This window comes from Myotis daubentonii, chromosome 2 (genome assembly GCF_963259705.1).
Source record: "Myotis daubentonii chromosome 2, mMyoDau2.1, whole genome shotgun sequence".
NCBI lineage: Eukaryota > Metazoa > Chordata > Mammalia > Chiroptera > Vespertilionidae > Myotis > Myotis daubentonii.
Window position 1 is genome coordinate 127,237,349 of NC_081841.1, and position 18,767 is coordinate 127,256,115.

At 42.8% G+C, this 18,767-nt stretch overlaps 1 protein-coding gene across 2 annotated transcripts in view; it reads right to left on the minus strand.

Moving 5' to 3' along the window:
* Positions 1-18,767, minus strand: part of LHFPL6 (LHFPL tetraspan subfamily member 6) — a 258,381-nt gene that overhangs the window by 24,925 nt on the left and 214,689 nt on the right. For both annotated transcript variants that reach the window (XM_059684501.1, XM_059684502.1), the window contains one exon: positions 1,492-1,590. In XM_059684501.1, the coding sequence (XP_059540484.1) occupies positions 1,492-1,590 (99 nt within the window). Of the gene's footprint in view, positions 1-1,491; positions 1,591-18,767 lie in introns of those variants that run through there.

An 18,767-nucleotide genomic window follows, 5' to 3' on the forward strand; every position in this document is an offset into this window, starting at 1 on the left:
ACTCACTGAGTCAAATAAAATTGCTTCATTACAAATTCACAGACCTTTGATATGGTATCACATCTGTCTATTTTTTCCCCATTATCTCATAGAAACAAATTTTTCATAGAAGTTCTAACATAAACATATTTCAAACGATTTGGGATATGGTGATACTGCCATTAGATCAATTCCCTCAAAATTTTTATTCTAAAAGTAAAATATTTAATGTGAAAAGTCGATGTTTAAGTAAGTAACTCACTATGCACTGAAGGTCAAAAATAATCTGTCTGTCCACATATCAGGGGAAAATATTTGTTATCATATAGCAATGCATCTTATGGGTTCATAGTCTTTGTTCTAATAACACCAATTCTAGAAGAACATCCTAAGAAAATAATTCAATTAGGAAAAGACATATTAATTAAACTACTCATTATACTACATATTTAAATAAGAGAAACTAGAGTAAGAAAGAAATAAGGAAGTGATGAAATTAATGGAGGTTTACAAACCAACTGAAATATTATCCTATCATTACAACTTATAATGGTGAAACCATGTAGTATGAAAAAAAAAATTATAGGTTGAGCACAAGTCAGTTTGGCTCAGTGGATAGAGCATCAACCTGCGGACTGACGGGTCCCAGGTTCAATTCTGGTCAAGGGCACATGCCCGGGTTGCAGGTTCGATCCCCAGTTGGGGGCATGCAGGAAGCAGCCAATCAATGATTCTCTCTCATCACTGATGTTTCTATCTCTCTCTCCCTCTCCCTTCCTCTCTGAAATCAATAAAAATATATTAAAAAAATTTATAGATTGCTGAGAAGAATACACTATATCTACATGTGAAAAATATCTGAAATGTTCTAATTAGTACACAGGAAAATTCATAAGCCCCTTCATCAATGTGTGAATTCCCGCCTCTCCAGTTTCTGTATGGTCTCCTGATGAACTCTTCTCATTCCTCCCCTGTGCCTTTGCTATACCATAATCCTTGCCAGCAAGGTATTTCTGTCTACTGCCAGAAAACCCACACATCACTTTCTTCAAAACCCAGTTTGATTCTTATCCCTGTCATAAAGCTGTCTGTTGCTCTGGAGTGGAAATTTCTATAGATTGCATAGCCCTTACTGTCATTTCCTTGATGGTTTTGTTTGCTTTATTTCTCAGATAGAATGGGAATTCCATAGACAATTATTTTTAACATTTACAATGAGTAATAAATATATGATTTTTGAATAAATTAATCAATAAATATAAACACGTCAGAGCAAGGATTATTTTTTTTCTTTGTATCTACAATATTTCCCCTAATTCAGACAAATAGTTGATTATCAATGACTGTTCACTAAAACAGAAGGATCAATGAATGTACGGGTATTGTTACACATGATTCTGGCTGCAATACCGGGATGTGTTTTTCTTCCCCATCCCTTTTCCACCTTGTGCTCCTATGAAAGATCAAATAGGTTTTTCTCTAAAGGGAGCGCCTTCTATGAAAAGAACTTACCCAGGTCAAACTGGCCAGAAATGTAGCCACAAGTCTGCCGAACTTCCTCACTGTCCCAGCCCAAGGGGTAGAGGGCGCAGCCAGCACCGATCAACAAGCCTGCAAAAAGATAAATGAAAGGAGCCTTAGCAGTGTCCTTCTGCATCCCTAGATAAAGGTAGTGTGTGTGTGTGTGTGTGGGGGGGGGGTGCGAGGGGAATCAATATTAGCAATATAACAAAGGAGCATGGTGTCTGCTTTTAAGAAATTAGCAGTCACAGCTCTCTCAAGCAATCTAAAGTTAGATTCCAAGAACAATTTCAAGTCTGCTTATAAAGAAAAAAGAAAAAAACACACACACACCTTGACAAATGGCTTAGTTTGGTTCCAACTTTGCCTTTCAAAGCATCAAAAGTCTTGCTTTAGGAAATACAATCTTGTTTAGGAAATAAAATCCAGAACTCCTTTTAACTACTCTTATAAAAGCCAACCAATTCCACCATCAATCCATGTAAAGTAATTCAATAGCAAGCAAAAGTGCCTAATAGGTTATGGTTCCTAATTCATTAGGTTGTTTTTCTAATTTAAGAATCAAAATAGAATGTTTCAGCATCATCAAATTTTACCATAGGCAGAGAGAACATAAAGATTATCATAAATCACTTCAGCACATTGATTGTGCACTACCTGTTATAATGCTCTGTTGAGACGCTGAAAATCGAGGAGCATCCACTTGTCTCAGAAATACCTAAGAAGACAGACACTTATTGTAATCTAAGTCCTCCTTGCAGCTAAGAACAAAAGGTTTGATGATTGAACTGAATAAAGTGATGGATTTATTTTAATATGGATTAAGTTATCATGGCAGCACACTGACCTGATAGCTTTCCACTGGCTTGACGAGTCTTTAGTTTTGCATTAAAGCCTCATATGGTTTAACAAGAAGCTGAATGAGATTTAAAGACCCACCACTGGAATCTGAGGGCTAATATAAAAGTAACATCTTCACCTGTAAGTCCCACAAGTGTGCTGGGCCAGTAGGACCAACGCATACATATTCTGATTGGTGAGAATATCTTCCTGGTTGGAGGGACTGTGGGTTATCAGGGGCTAAATGAGGGAGCCCCCCGAAATAAGAAAATGCATTAACATGGTAATGTAGAGGCAGAATGACAGGGACCCAACTGTATCTCGAAGAGACCTCCACTGTTTCTGGATTGAGTCTCTTCCTTTGGTCTTCCTTCCCCCTCTGGCTTTTCTCCCCACTGCCCCTTGTGGGTGACTTGAGTAGTTATAATTCATACAAATAGTTTATTTTCTCATAGGCATTTAAGGAGAAGCTGCTTTCCACCCCCACACCTGACCTCTATGCTGAGCAGTATGGAGAGACCTTCCCCATGATCTGACACACATTCCCCACCCTGGTGCCCCTACCTCCAATCTGCCCCTTGGTTAACAGCAAAGCGAATATCCAATGCAAAGGGGCTGTGATGTGAGGGAATGTCTGCAAATTGAAACTGCAAATCACTAATCCCAGGATGTCCTATGTATAAATATGAATTGTATTGAGGCTTAAAAGTGATTTAGAAGGCAGTGATAGGGGGCTTTGCAGACTAAGCAAATGTTCCAGTTGACTGGTTTCCTTAGGCTTTCCTCTCATGATAGCATTTATGGCATTCTTTTTTTTTAAGCATTCCATTGCATTTATCTATCTATTTATTTATCTTTATTATTGAAAGTATTACAGATGCTCCCTTTGTTTTGTTTTTTTCCCATAACCCCCTCCACCCCACACCCACCGCTCCCTTCCACACTGTTGTTTGTGTTCATGGGTTATGCATATATGCATATAAGTCCCCCAGTTAATCTCTTACCCCCCAATTCCCCCACCCCCTCTGAATTTCCTCTGAAATTCATCAGTCTGTTCCATGGTTCTATATCTCTGAGTCTATTTTGTTCATCTGTTTATTTTGTTCATTAAATTACACATATGAGTGAGATCATGTGATACTTATCTTTCTCTGACTGGCCTATATATATGGTATTTTTATAACACTTCCAAATTAGTGTTATCCAGCTTCAATTAAAGAGATCATTAACGAGGATATAAATGTTTGTGTAAACTGAATTCCATGAATAAATAGTATGACATCATTTCATGATGTACTGACATCTTAAATTAATAAGTAACACTAGTTTTTGAGATCTTGTGAGCAACATTTTTAATGCAGAAAGACAGTTAAACCAGAAGGTGTTCAAGTGTAAGAAAAATGAAAAATAGTAATATTTAAACCATCATTTTCTTTTTATCTGATAGGCAAACAAATGATAGACAATCTGATTTGCTAATGTTCTTTTTCAGTATGGCAGAAAATACTGGTATGTGTCATGTATTCACGAAAGCACATGCGTTGGTCTAATATGACTTAGGCACTTTGGGAGACTAAATCAAAAGGAGTTTAAAATCCTATATAATAAAGAGCTAATATGAAAATGGTCATCATGCCCTCAAGCCATCATGCCATAACGGCTCAGACACACAACACTGGAGAGAGAGGAATGGGCACCAGCTAGACACAAATGAGCTCACAAGAGAGGAATGGGGACCAGCTAGGCTGTGGCCCAGGAGAGGGACAAGCCGCCCACCCTGTGGTCCCAGGCACCAGCAGCTGCGCCTGCGCCTGCAGCCTAGGAGAAGGACAAGCCACACACCCCGTGGTCCCGGGCGCCAACAGCTGCACCTGCACCTATGGCCTGGGAGAAGGACAAACCGCCCGCCCCACTGTCCCAGGTGCCAGAGGCTGTGCCTGTGCCTGCAGCCCAGGAGAGGGACAAGCCGCCTGCCCCGCGATCCTGGACCGCCTGCCCATGGTCCCCTGCAGCTGCGGAGGGCAGGGCTAAGCTGGCCCAGGTCCCGGGTGCCTGCCACCAGCCGGAGGAGGGAATCCTGGGTCTCAGGTATGGGGTGAGGCAGAGGCGGTTAGGGGCAATCAGGCCAGCAGGGGAGCAGTTAGGGGTTATCAGGCCAGTAGGGGAGCAGTTAGGGGCAATCAGGCAGGCAGGCAGAGGTGGTTAGGGGTGATCAGGCAGGCAGGCAGAGGGGTTAGGGTTGATCAGGCAGGCAGGCAGGTGAGAGGTTAGGAGCCAGAGGTTCTGGATTGCGAGAGGCAGTCGGACATCCCCCAAGGGGTCCCAGATTGGAGAGGGTGCAGGCTGGGCTAAGGAACCCCCCCCCCCCCGCCCCGTCTATGAATTTCGTGCACCAGGCCTCTAGGGCCTACAATATGGAGCAAGTAGGCTTATGGTTATATAAGTGGTGGTACATTTGGCAGTCAGGGTTCTTTTGTAGAATATTGGGCTTTCTGTGTGACACTGTGAAATATAGGTTCAACCATATAAATTAGGAACCATTTTATACATAGGACATTTTTGTTATATGTATGAATTTTTTTAAAATACTCTTAAATATGCTCACATTAAAAAGAAGTGTTCAGTAGAGGGCAACCACCTTCCCTTGATTTTTATATTAATATTTATGTAGTTTTTGTCTTGTCATCTGCTAATATTTTCTAAGAGCAAAAATTCTGCAGATTTCAAAGGTTTTTGGTAACATTTCTGGGAGAAAAGTGTACGTTGCAAACTGATCAGGCTAATTAACTGTCACAGTTATCAAGTTCTGTAGGTAAATATCAGTGGTCTCCCCAACTATCTTGCTACCATTGTATGTTAAGGTGAAAGCAAATCTCAGAGTGAATTCAACCAAATATACAACAAATGTTTATTAGCAAGCTGGCACAAAAAGTAGTCAGAGGATCAATTCACTTAGTTCAGTGAAATCTTACCCCAACTCCATCAGATAGTCATACCTTGGACACACAAATACAACAAATATTCAGATGGCAGGATCAAGGCCACTTCAGATCAGATCAGGCGATATCTTCCATTTAATGGAATGGGAGCGGGGCATAGGATCAAAGAGAGTTCTAGATCTACATTGCTCAAGGTAGTAGCCATGAGCTACATGTAGTTATTTAAGTTTAAATTTAAATAAATTAAAATTAAGTAAAACTAAAAATTCAGTTCTTCAGTTGCATTAGCCACATTTTCAAGTGCCTAATAGCCACATGACTCCAGTGGCTACCATATTGGATAGCATAAATATAGACCATTTTCATAATTGCATAATGTGCTATTGGGGAGGGCTATTCTAGACCTAAAACACCACTTCAAAGGGATGCTGGCCTGACCAGATTCTTATATGCTGTGCCTGCTACTGCTTGTTAACAATCATCCCTGCTCATTTAGATTCTCACTTCCTAGGTGGGGCTAGAGGCCAGGAAACTACATTTCAAAAACTCTCCTTTAACAGAAATTCTCGTTCATATTCTGTCAATGAGAAGCCCTAAGGTGGGATTTAGAAGGTAAAAGAGATAAACCATATTCCCCATTGGCAGCCGCAGCTAGGAGCATGTCTTTCTGCAGACAGTAAATGTGATTTTGCAAATGGCTACCTGGAATACCCTTTGCATCACCCACTAAGGACATGTCATCAACTGCAACTTCTTTCAATCCTTGCACTCCCTGAATTCCTGCATTTGTCTCTGAACTTCACTTCCCTTGACCTTCTAATAGGTCTTTGAAACTTTGTGTCCCTGGGCTACATTCCTTCCTACTTGAAATATCTAGAGTGGTTCCTTTTACTGGCCAAACCCTGGCTGGTACATGCACAACTTGTTCAAAGGCAGAGGGGCTGATGCATATCTTTCTAACATATTCTATTACTTGAACATCATCCATTTTCTCAATTAAACAATGTTAGGTTTGATCAAGCAATTGAATTGATACCACTCCCCTAAAAACTGGCTTTTTAGGTCATTTCACTATGGACATTCCCTTTGCTGAGACCACATTCATTATCTCCCCTCCGGATATGCATGAAGTCTCTGCCCAGAAAAAAGCCCACCAATAGTCCTTTAAAAACTCCTGTCACTGGGTGCTGGAGCTGTTACAGAACACCAAAGGAATACCAAGCACACTTCCTAGAGAAAGGGAGGGACCCCGTTTATTAACATTAGTGGACTCCGGGAATAATTTCCAAATCAGAGTGAAGTAACACGCAGAGGGCTTCACTTTTTATAACCTTCTGGGGTCTTTGTCTTGCAGATATGGTTCTGCCCCCTTTTGTGGGCTTACAAAAAGGCCCCCAGGTGTTGGGGGTCCCCAGGCCATATCTGATGATCTGTCCTGGGGCCAGCGATAACCACCTCCCCCCCCCCCCCCAGGGCAGTGCATTGTTCACAGTTTTTATGGCCTGACACGCCTTGCAAGACCAGACCCCTTGATTGTCCGGTTATAGTACTGTACACTGAAATAGGGCTCAGAAAAGATTCTGGAATCTAAAGTCATTGCCCAAATGATATCTTAATGACAGAATGAGTTTAAACGGACTAATTGCTCCTGGGAAGTGAACGGCTCTATTAGAATCTTCTGACTCACATGTTTTTATATCATTTACACAGATTTTCTTTATTAGATTTGTAAACCTTGTGGATACCACATGGACTTAATTATGTGACATTTTAACCAAACTCCTATGTCACTGCCATAAAAGACATCATGAAAAAAAGTCACATTGTAGGATATTTTGGAGATATGTGCCTATAGGAGTGGAAGTGAGAAAAGGGGCTGTGAAGCTAGAAAACAAACTGAGGAAGATGACAACAGAGATGGGGTGTTGGAAAAGGTGTGATATCATTTGCAGCTATGGCTCATTTGCAATTCAGGAAAGACTTTGCAATCTGAAAGACTTCGTAAATTTAAAAAAAAAAGATTTTTAAAAATTGATTTTTAGAGAGAGGAGAAAGGAGAGGGAGAGAGAGAAACATTGATGTGAGAGTGAAACATCGATCTGCTGTCTTCTGCACAACTCCACCAGCAACCTTTCTGTGCATAGGACGATGCCCAACCAACTGAGCCACATCGACTAGGACAAAACTTTGTAACTTTTAATGGGTCATGAATAAATCACAAATTAGTGTAAATTAGTTCTATCTTTAGTTTTCTCTCAGTACCTATTTGGAATCAGCTATCAGGAGGCTATAGACCATTAGGAAGATAATTTTGTGGGAGGTTTTAGGAATTTAGGGAGATGCTGCCTCCTATAAAAGAAAAAACAATAATCCAACAAATAACTCAATAATTCTTAAATTTAAAATAAGTGAATATTGCATTGACTAATAGACCATTTAAACCTGAGTACCCAAAGGTTTTGGCCTCACCCTGTACAAGACAAAGTATTTGAAGAACTAGGTCAGTGAAATGATCTCTAAGGAGAAGCCAGTGTTAGTGGAGAAGAGAAAGCACAGATAAACGCACAGAGATCAGCATTTGGGAGCTTTGTAGTGATGCTATGTTGTAAAAGAGGTCTGCCTTTAGCTCTACATGGGCTCCTGTGCGTAAATCTTAGTCCAGTATGCCTTGGCAGGCCATAAACCACTCATAGTTGAAGCTGTATTTGTTTTTGCACAATGCTGGAAATAGCTGTCATGATATTAATTATTTCTTAGAATTTGAGTATTAAGTCTTAAGCTCCTAAAGAACTTAACGGTCCAAGTAAGAAAAGGATGCTGGGAATTTTCCCATCCTTACAGCACTTTCTATTCAGTGTCAGTACTTAACACATAGTCATCAGCATATTAACATGACAATTGGGTTCTTGCAAAAAAAGCAACACAAATCTCTAGTCACCAAATGCCAGTTACTCTGCAAAAGTAGTAAGAATAGAGTCCTCATGTTAAAGTCATGAAGCCTTTTCTTTTTTTTTCCAGGCTACTCTTCAAAGTTTTTATGTGATCTCACTTTTCTCCATGACTATTGCTCCATTCTTTTTCCACAGTTGGGTTTTTTGTTTTTTTATAGTGTGACTTTTTCCACCTATTGCCCTTTCAATGATCAAACCAGCTTTTCCCATGAATGCATCTTTTATGTTTTTTGGATACTTTTATCCTTTCTCTAGTTCCTTTATCTTCTTTTCAGTGACAAGCAATGAGGGAAATTGTTTTCTTTACTTTTCTCATGAAAGCTACTCAGTCTTGTAGACTATTATCTGGACTTCTCTTTGGAAGACTTTGGCACTTTTCCATTTTCAAGTCTCCATATGCTAATTTATGTACATGATATTTGTCCCTTTCCAGAACTAGATAATGGTCCCTTTACAAAATGTAACAACAAAATAAATCCATTGGTGGGGAGAGAACAAGAGAGCAAGGGCCAGTGTTTAGCTCTTCAGACCTTGAAAGCGTAATAAGGGGGAATCTACTTAAGTATTCTACAAGAAGGAGGCTTGGTTAGGCTCTCTCTCATAAACCACATTTCCTTTCAAAGTGCTTACTGGAAATGGAGGCACAGAGGATGGAAGAGGCTTACCCAGATCAGTCCCAGGGCCTCTTCCCTCCAGGGCAAGTGCTCTCCCTGGGAGGGCTTGCTAAGTCCTCCAACCTAAGGGCTCTTAAGGGTGGAGATTTTAGGGGCGGTCTCAATAGAATATTCATCAGCTTTCTAGGTGCTTCCTTTCAGGGTCATGGTCTCCACTGATTAGATGGAGCCAGGGCAAAGGGTCCTGAAGTCAGCCATAGTGTTGCTTGTCTGGTGTTGCTGCTTTTCTGGGCCTGGACCTGAAACATTACCGAGGCCTAGATGTTATCCCTGGGGATTCAGGCTTAAGGGAGTAGTTGTGCAAAGGCCAGCATGGAAGTCGCATGAGGCTATTCTTCAGCCCCTTGTTCCTCTTCTAAGAGGGTCTATAACATGGCTAGTGACATGCCAGGGGAGGAAAGGTCAGGGGAGGATCCTAACTACATGACCAGCAATGTGTAAGGTCAGCGGGTTTAAGCCCTGGTGACCTTCTATACCTGGCCCATCGTCCTTGCTCTGCTCATGTCTCTAAATGCCTACCACAAATTGAGAGATGTGCCAATACTGAGCCTGCACACATCTGGCTAGGGCCAAGCCATGATAGTCCTATTAAATGACTCATGGTTGTTAGGTTGGAGAGAGCCTAGGATCAGATACATGCAGATGCGTGACGAGATAATGGACCCTCCCTGGAATTTCTAACAGATCAGCGTGCCAGACACAGATACTGGCTCCTCCCTGGTATCCACAACGACCCCCACACAGATACTGACTCCTTCCTGAATACCCTGCCGAGACACCCTGCAGCGGGAGCTTCCTCAGCTCATGTCACCACCCCTCACCCAACCGCAGTATAAAAAAGCGCCCCCCTCCCTGTTGGCGCGAATCTACTGGCCCTTTCTTTGGGGTTCATGGGTCGCCCGGGGACGCAGAATAAAACCTTTCCTTTTCTTTCTTTTCTGATTGACTCGGCTCTCTTTATTTCCTACACTGCCTCCTGAGCCACCTAACACTGGTCAATACCAGAATCATTTCTGAATGGGAATCCCTGGCCTACTGCACCCATTAATTACTGGTTCTTTGAATATGTCTTAAACTTCGCATCTCTGAAAGTTAAATCTCTTCTCTCTGACTGAGATACTCTCCCTCCTTACTTTATGCTCAAACTCCACCATATGAAAATACCAACTGTAAATGCCTAGAAGCCTCAACAGGCAGCCTGCCACCCCCCCTATTCCCTCCCCCATCACCAAGCAAAGAAGTGAGCCCTAGGTTTTACCCTTTCCTGTGATCTCTACTGGTACTATGTACCATTTATTTAGGACTTACTACCTTACATTGTAGTTATTTATAAGTATTACTTCTCTTAGAAGGCCAGAAACTCTACTATACGTTCACTTGCTTTCCAACTCATTGGTTCATGATGTTTGTTAAATATTAAATATTAAGTAATATTATTTATTTGGCATTTATAAGAATCTCAGAATACAGGCATTGTATAAGATTACATAACACAGAATATAAAAAAGATGATTGACCTCATTTGGCAGAGAAGGAAACTGAAGTCTGGAGGAGCAGGCTCATGCTCTTGATGCTACTAAATGGAAACTCCAGGGACTTACTTGCAGGTCTGAGTCCTAACCCAGTATTTTTTACCTCCACCTTCAAATGCCTCCCGAATCCCCAAGTTCTAACTCTGGGCTGACTTCCCATGTCCATGCATGTACTGAACTCTATTACAAGTGGAGAAGAATGAATAGAGCAGAGGTCAAGAGTGACTTCAAGTTGCCATTTCTCCAGGATTGATTCTACTGTTGCTTATGAACAAAGGTAAGGCCTCTGGGGAACCCTACAGACTCCCCCTTCCCTGGGACCCGACTGTGAGGTCTAGCACACAAAGCTCTCTGTTCATCAGAAGTTAAACCACAGAAAGATACCTTGTCCATATCCTATCTAATAAAAGAGAAACATGGTAATTGGTGTACAACCGCTACCCTTCCCATTGGCTAATCAGGGTGATATGCAAATTAACTGCCAGCCAAGATGGCGGCTGGCAGCCAGGCAGCTTGAAACTAACATGAGGCTTGCTTGCTTCAGTGACAGAGGACTCCAATGTTCCCCGCCTGCCGCTGCAGGCCTCTGAGCTGGCAGTTTGAAACATAGTTACAAAAATAGAAGATAAACAAAACCCCAGAAACCAGCTTTCAGCTAGCCGGGATCTCAGACCTGGAGTTGATACAGAGTTTCAATTGTAGAACCTAAACAAACCAGATACCTGCTTCCAGGAGCGGAGGCCTAAGAGCTGGAGCCTCAGAGCTAAAGCTGGCTCAGAATAAAAAAAGAAAAAGAAAAAAAGGAGCAGTTGGGAGCTTCAGTCCCAGCCTGAAAACAGCCTTCAGCCCCTCACCCAGACTGGCCAGGCACCCCAGTGGGGACCCCCACCCTGAAGGGTGTGTGACCAGCTGTAAACAGCCATCATCCCCTCATCCAGGCTGGCCAGGCACCCCAGTGGGGACCCCCACACTGATCCGGGACACCCTTCAGGGCAAACCAGCCAGCCCCCACCCATGCACCAGGCCTCTATTCGATATAGTAAAAGGGTAATATGCCTCCCAGCACCGGGATCAGCGGAGCCGAGAGGTCTCCCGGCACCGGTATCAGGATGACAGGGGGCAGTGCCCAAACCCCCTGATCTTCCTGCGGCTCTGTGTGTGACAGGGGGCGGGGCCACAACCTCCCTATCCGCCCTGCTCTGTTCCTGACAGGGGAAGGTGCCCCAAAACCCTGATCGGCCCTGCTCTGTGCCTTATAGGGGGGAGCTCCCCAACCTCCTGATCGCTCTGCAGCTCTGTGTGTGACAGGGTGCGGCGCCCCAACCCCCCCCCACCCCATGGGCCCTGCTCTGTGTTTGACAGGGTAGAGCCATAACCTCCCCATCGGCCCTGCCCTGAGTGTGAGAGTGGCGGCGCCCCAACCCCCTGATCGGCCCTGCTCTGTGGGTGATAGAGGGCGGTGCCCCAACCCCCCCACCCCACGGGCCCTGCTCTGTGTGTGATGGGGTAGAGCCATAACCTCCCCATCGACCCTGCCTTGAGTGTGACAGGGGGTGGTGCCCCAACCCCCCAATCAGCCCTACCCTGAGCGTGACTGAGGGTGGCATTGCAACCTCCCAATCCGCCCTGCTCTGTGCATGACATGGGGCGGCGCCCCAACTCCCCAGTCGGCCCTGCTTTGAGCCCGACCAGGGGCTGCACCTAGGGATTGGGCCTGCCCTCTGCCACCCGGGAGCAGGCCTAAGCCAGCAGGTCGTTATCTCCCGAGTGGTCCCAGACTGCGAGAGGGCACAGGCTGGGCTGAGGGACCCCCCTCCTCCCCAAGTGCACAAATTTTTGTGCACCGGGCCTCTAGTACAATATAAAATAGAAATATGATCATTTTTGAACTGTCAAAAATAGTTTTACAAATCACAAGACTGTTTCTTTGCTGAAAACATCCTGCAGAAGAGAAAATGCTTTAGGTTTTCTTAAAATGTTTTCCAAAATGGCTCTTGTTAGGTCGCTGAAGGAGGAAAGCATGAGGCCAGAATGATGAGGGATTATGAATTTATTTGATCATCCGCACACCAGGTGGCTGAGCCTGGATGGCTCCAGCACCCAGTGACAGGAGTCAGAGGTTTTTAAAGGACTTTTGGTGGGCTTTTTTCTGGGCAGAGACTTCTTTATGTAAAACCGGAGGGGAGATAATGGAATGTGGTCATTGCAAGTGAAATGTGGTCACAGCAAAGGGGATGTCCATAGTGAAATGACCTGAAAAGCCAGTTCTCGGGGGTGGGTATCGATTCAATTGCTTGATTAAACCTAATAGCTCTTTGATTCTCATTTCTTCTCTTTTCCAAGAAGACACAAAAAATTGTTAACCTAAAATAAAAAAAGCCATTCAAACAAGCATTAATTTGAGATCAATAAAAATAACTATTTGGAATCATACGTTCAATCAGAAACCCAAATAATGTTCCCATTAAGAGACAAAGGCAATAGGTATTTATTAAAAGGAAGGGGAACGCTTACATTTTAGAAGGAAGGCAGTTCTATGGTGCAGATAACATAACATTTATCTAAACACCGTTTTTTATTTTCAGTCCAGTAGTCATAATAATAGCTTTCTTGTTATCTGTGCAAATATATTTTTAGGAAATAGGGAAATAAGGCCAGTCACAAAGTTATTTTAGTATTCCAAGGTTTGAGATATAAGGCATGCAAGGCAGTTCCTCTGGTGTGGCAGCAGTGGCTCCATTTTAAAGTGGCTCTGCTTATATTTTTGCTTAGAAGACATACAATAGAATACCTGCTCCTTACCTCAGAGCAAAAACTTCACAAGCTAATTTTAGCCATGAGTGACTTGTCAACTTTGCTCTTTCTAGAGTTTTAGGCAAACATTATTAAAAAAATAAAAAATAAGTAAATAAAGTTGTTTCAAATAATGAAACTTTGGGGGAAGAGTTTGCAATTTCTATATATAATAGGTTTTTTTTTTTTTTTTGTAAATTACATCTGATTGAAAGCAACATCTTTTAACCTTAGTAGATAAGAGCACCTCAATTCCATCATTTCACTTCTTTAGGTCTTTTTTAGTTTTCCTTATCTGTAAAATGGGGAAAATATTTACCTCTCAGGGTTGTTGCAAGGATTAAATGAGATAGTATATATTAAGAGATGGGCACAGAACTTCACAGTAAGAGTTCAATGAATGATCCCTATTATTAAGCTTTGGGCTTTGTATTATATGTGGAACAGGGTGGTGAATTTGGTTCTAGTCACTGTGTGTAGAAATGCCTGAAAAAACATGCTTAAAATCAAGTCCTCCACACTCAGAGGTTTGCTTCTTAGATGGAATGCAGGCAGAGTTCCAGCAAGACATTCCTGGAACTATGAGCAAAGAACACTTGCCCTAATGGTCCTATCACCCATGCAAACCTCCATAGGCACAAATGAAAGTGCCACAGGGTCACCCTCACACTTAGGCAAATAATTCATATGCTAATGATGAAGAACTCAAGAAGTCAAAAATTTGTTAGCTTTAGTTACATAGTTAATAGGCTTGGTAATTAATGCATGTAGAAAGCTGTTGTTCCAGGAACTGAAATGTATAACTGGACCTACCCTGACCCCAGGAGACCTGCACACATTTAGACCTTTGTACCCTGGAGGACTGCAAGTGATCGAGCTATCTGAGCTATTGTGCTTCAGGGAGAGAACCTCTCCGTCTGCTGCCGAGGGCACAGATAAAGAATCACCAGTCCGCAAATGAAGGGATGTTAGGAAAATTGCTGGACTGCAGCTTTTATCTGATTAACCTTTTCCCCAAATTCCAAACCCCTTACCTACTTTTTCCTGAATTCCAAACCCTTTACCAACACTTCTCTTCTTCTGATGAAAAAAGGTCAACTTGAGATGAGTTGTAAGATATAACTTGCCATTTGTCTTTTCAGATTTCCGGCCATCTGAATAAAGCGTCCATAAAGATCCAATCCTTGTCTCTACTTATTGGTTCTGGTAATGATCGGTAGCATGGACACCAACTTTTTCAGTTTCACTACCACAAAGAGAATAACACTTTTATCTATTCTGTTTTGTTTTTCTTTTATTGTTAAAGATACTTTTAGTCTTTCTGGGAAGCAGGTAGAGCTAAAACTGATGTCCCCATTTGGTAGATGAAGGAATGGAGTGACAGACAAGAGGGGAGATCTGAGTGTCATCAAGTGGATAACCAGAACTAGAGCTGGGACACAGCTAGGAGGCTTGTGAAGATGCAAATTCTGATTCTGTATCTCTGGGGCGGGTTCAGATCTCTAGTATTTTGAACCAGCTCCTGGAGGCAAGGCTGCTGTCTAGGACAGTGAGGGTCTATTTAACAGGGAGGGAATCTATTGAAAACAGTGTGGGCTTATTATGTCAGATTTGAATCCCAGAACTACTTAACCAGATGTGTGATCTTGAGCAGCATTCTTTTAACTTCTCTTAGCTTAGACTTTCATTTATAAAACATACATAATATTGTCGATATTTTGAACATTGTTATAAGAAATAAATAAAAGGCTTAATAAAAGTGCCCAGTTCAGTGTTGGGCATAAGAAAGGGGATCAGTAAATAGTAGTTTTGAGTCAATGATACAAAATGATAATGTAATTAATTGTACCACTGCTGCTGCTGTGTTAGAACTGCATACATTTCATTCCATTATACCTGCCAATTTCAGATTCTTCATTAGCAGCGAAAGAGGCTCACCAGTTTAAAACAAACAAATAAAAACACTAATCAAAGTCAGAGGTCTCTGTCTTACTGCTTGCGCACAGCTTCACAACAAATATATTTTCTGGAGCTGACCATATCTCTATAAACTAAGAATTATTACATTTCTTTCCTCCCCCTAACATTATATTAAGTTAAATTTCAAACTTACTGAAAAGTTGGAAGAATCTACACTAATAAAAGGCAAACATGCAAATTGACCATACCTTTGCTACACCTTAAGCCAGGCCCACCAGCCAAACAGAGCGACTATATGCAAATTAACCAAACCAAGATGGCGGTTAATTTGCATATACTGGCTGGGAGTGAAGACTGAAGACAACGTGGAAGCGAAGTGCTACAGAAGGGAGCAAAGTAGAGGTGGCCGAGACAGGAATGGAGCCAAGGCTGCGGAGGCGGGAGGCGGGAGGCGGGAGGCGGGAGGCGGGAGGGGAAACCCAGCTGGAGCAGCTGGGAGCAGGAGGGGAAACCCAGATGGAGCGGCTGGGAGCGGGAGGGCAAACCCAGCCAGAGTGGCTGGGAGTGGGAGGGCAAACCCAGCCGCAGTGGCTGGTAGCGGGAGGGGAAACCCAGCCACAGCGGCTAGAAGCGGGAGCGCAGCCCACCTCAGCGGGTTTCGCTCCTTTCTCTGCTTCGTTCCAGCCGCAGGAAGCCCTATTCTTGCAGGAATCTTCCTGCAACGGGCCTCTAGTTGTATCATAAACACCCATATACATCATCTAAGTTCCAGGATAAACAGGTTTATAAAATTTATTTTATTACATATCTATCCATTTTCCCATTCCTCTATTGATTCATCAATCTGTTCTTTGGGGAGAGGGGAGATGTTTGTCATAGTAAGTTTCAAACATCAGTACATATGAAGGCTCTTTTCATTATTCATACTCCATCCCTTTTCCTTCCCTTGGCCCATTAGTCTGCACAGACCTATGAGGCAGACCCAAAATTTAGACCCAAAAGCCATAACTGATATAATCCTGCTTTACAGATTAATGGCACTAATTTTGGATACCACCTACCTGGAAGTGATTTACACACACATTTATATACAAGCAATTTATATAGGGCAATGACTACCTCTGAACCCCAACAGTCATATCAGCCATGCAAAAATTTCTCAAACTACCATCCTACAACCCAAAATAGTATCAGCTTACTTTAGCTGTCTGACACTGATAAACCAATAAAAACTTCACAAGACATTTTATTTTAAAATATATTTTAATTGATTTCAAAGAGGAAGGAAAGGGAGAGATAGAAACGTCAATGATGAGAGAGAATCACTGATTGGCTGCCTCCTGCACGTCCCCTACTGGGGATTGAGCCCGTAACTGGAGCATGTGCCTTTGACTGGAATCAAATCCAGGACCCTTCAGTCCTCTGGCTGATGCTCTGTCCACTGAGCCAAACTGGATAGGGCTTCACAAGACATTTTACAAAAGCCAGAGTGACAACATAAAAGGTTCTAGGAAAGCCCAGCCACTCAGCTCAGGGTTTTCAGTGGACATACATTCTTTAAGGATCACTGCTGTTTTGCATAAAACAAATCACTCCTGATACCCCCTAAATGAGAAAAAAAGAGCTAACCCAATCATCGCACTTGAACAGGAAAGCTCTCCGGGAGCAGAGGTAGGCTCCAACATATCCTGTCAAAAAGTTCTAACCAGGAAATGAAAAACAAACAAACAAAAAACCCACCTGTAAGTACATTTACACTGCAAACCCTGACCCCATCCTACATCAAGTCCAAACCAGACTCAATTAGTGCATGTTGGCAAATTGTGATTACCTACACTCAGATAAATATTCCAGAAGCAAACAGTTAGGAACAAGGCGGGTGGAGTCAGAGAGCCCTGTATTTGAATGTCGGGTCTTACTAGATATTGATGGAGCAAGTCTCTTAAACTTGAGCCCCAAGAGTTTCATCCATAAAATGGATCTACCAGTGTCTCCTTACAGAGTTGTTGAGAGAATTAGACAAAATGTCCCAATATAGTACAGAGCACATAGGTGTAGCTTCCCTCTTATGAAATAATGAAGAAGAAGAAGGAAAGGTAACACTCTAAACATTTATTTACACAACAGTCACTTTATGGAAAAAAAAAAAGTGCACTGCCACCGGGATGCACTGCTTTTACCACACGTTTGCAGGACTTGCTGGAATCATAGAGCACATGATGCCATGGGTCCTAAGTTTTAAGATAACACATTCTAACATATCACGCGTAAACTAGACTGCCTTCCCCAGCCACCTCTGAGTCTTCCCCTGGCATGCTTACCGGTCTTCGCTTTGATTCCTGCGAAAGCACTAACTCCCAGCTTCCTTGCCCTCAGTCCTGTGGAGTGAATTAGCCAGGACAAGGGGAATAACATCCCATATGCCTGATGGCTTACTGTGTAATCCCCCCAGAGGCCTGGCTGAGCTGATACCAGTGACATTGGCGGTGGGATTGAGGGTGCAGCAGTGCATAGATAGTTGGCAGGGGACAAGGCTCCTGAAATACACCGTCTCCTACAAGAATTGGAGCAAATTTGGGGGTTGCATCCTGTTTGAATGGAGACAACAGTGGAACCAAGCTGCCCTAGTTCTAGGCATATCTGATGAGAAAGTGCTATGTTCATTTGGCTAATCCATAGCAGACCTATGGATCTGAGGTCTGAGGGAAGGGCCTGACTGAGTGGGGAAATGTGGGAAGTGAGTAACCAAATTCACTTGGGAGAAAGGAGAGGCAGGGCTGATTGTGGGTTGGGGAGATGGGGATCAGAGAATGAGTCTTTTCATATGGTGGCAAAAAACATTAATTTGCTATTTTTTAAATTAGCACCCAAAGCTACAGAGTCTGAAGAATGGGCCTGGCTAGATTTAAACTCCAGTGGGATCCTGACTTGGGAGCCTGCTGTGGATACAGGGTGGGAGGCTGGGAGCCAGAGGTCCTTCCCTGTGGGGCTAGGCTCTGCACAGGTTTGTGGTGGCTTAGGCAGGTCACTCACTTTAAACTTTAGCACCTCCCTCATGCCAGCATAGATAAGCCACCTGTACCTCTCAGGGATGGTGTGATGATCAGAGAGTGCATGTTGGTTGCCCAGTGCAGGTAGACATTCCAGGAATTGGTGACAGGCAAAGTGCCCTGCAGATGGTTAAGGATAAGCACAGACAGAGAGCAAACTATTTGAATGAAAATATCTCCCTCCCTAGTTGTGTTACCCTAATATAAAGTTACCCAGAACAAAGGAGAACCAGGTAGAGAAATCTAAAAGAGTGATGAGTTCCATACTAGGAGCCTATTTCAGTTCATAACAATATTTATGAAACAGAATAAAACCTCTCTCCTCACTAGTGCCTTTAGCCAATACAGCAAATGCCCAAGAATGGACAAATTCTGTGCTTCCAAACATTCTTCATTCATTACTACTTGACTTTGAAAAAAAGTGTTAGGGTAGGGAGCATTTGAGATCTTGTTCCTGGTATATGCTATCAAATTGGCTCAAATACACTCTCATAAAAATTCTCTACAGGGTTGGACACTTTTTGTGTGTATGACATTTACTTGAAGTAGTACAGCAGGATTCCTATGA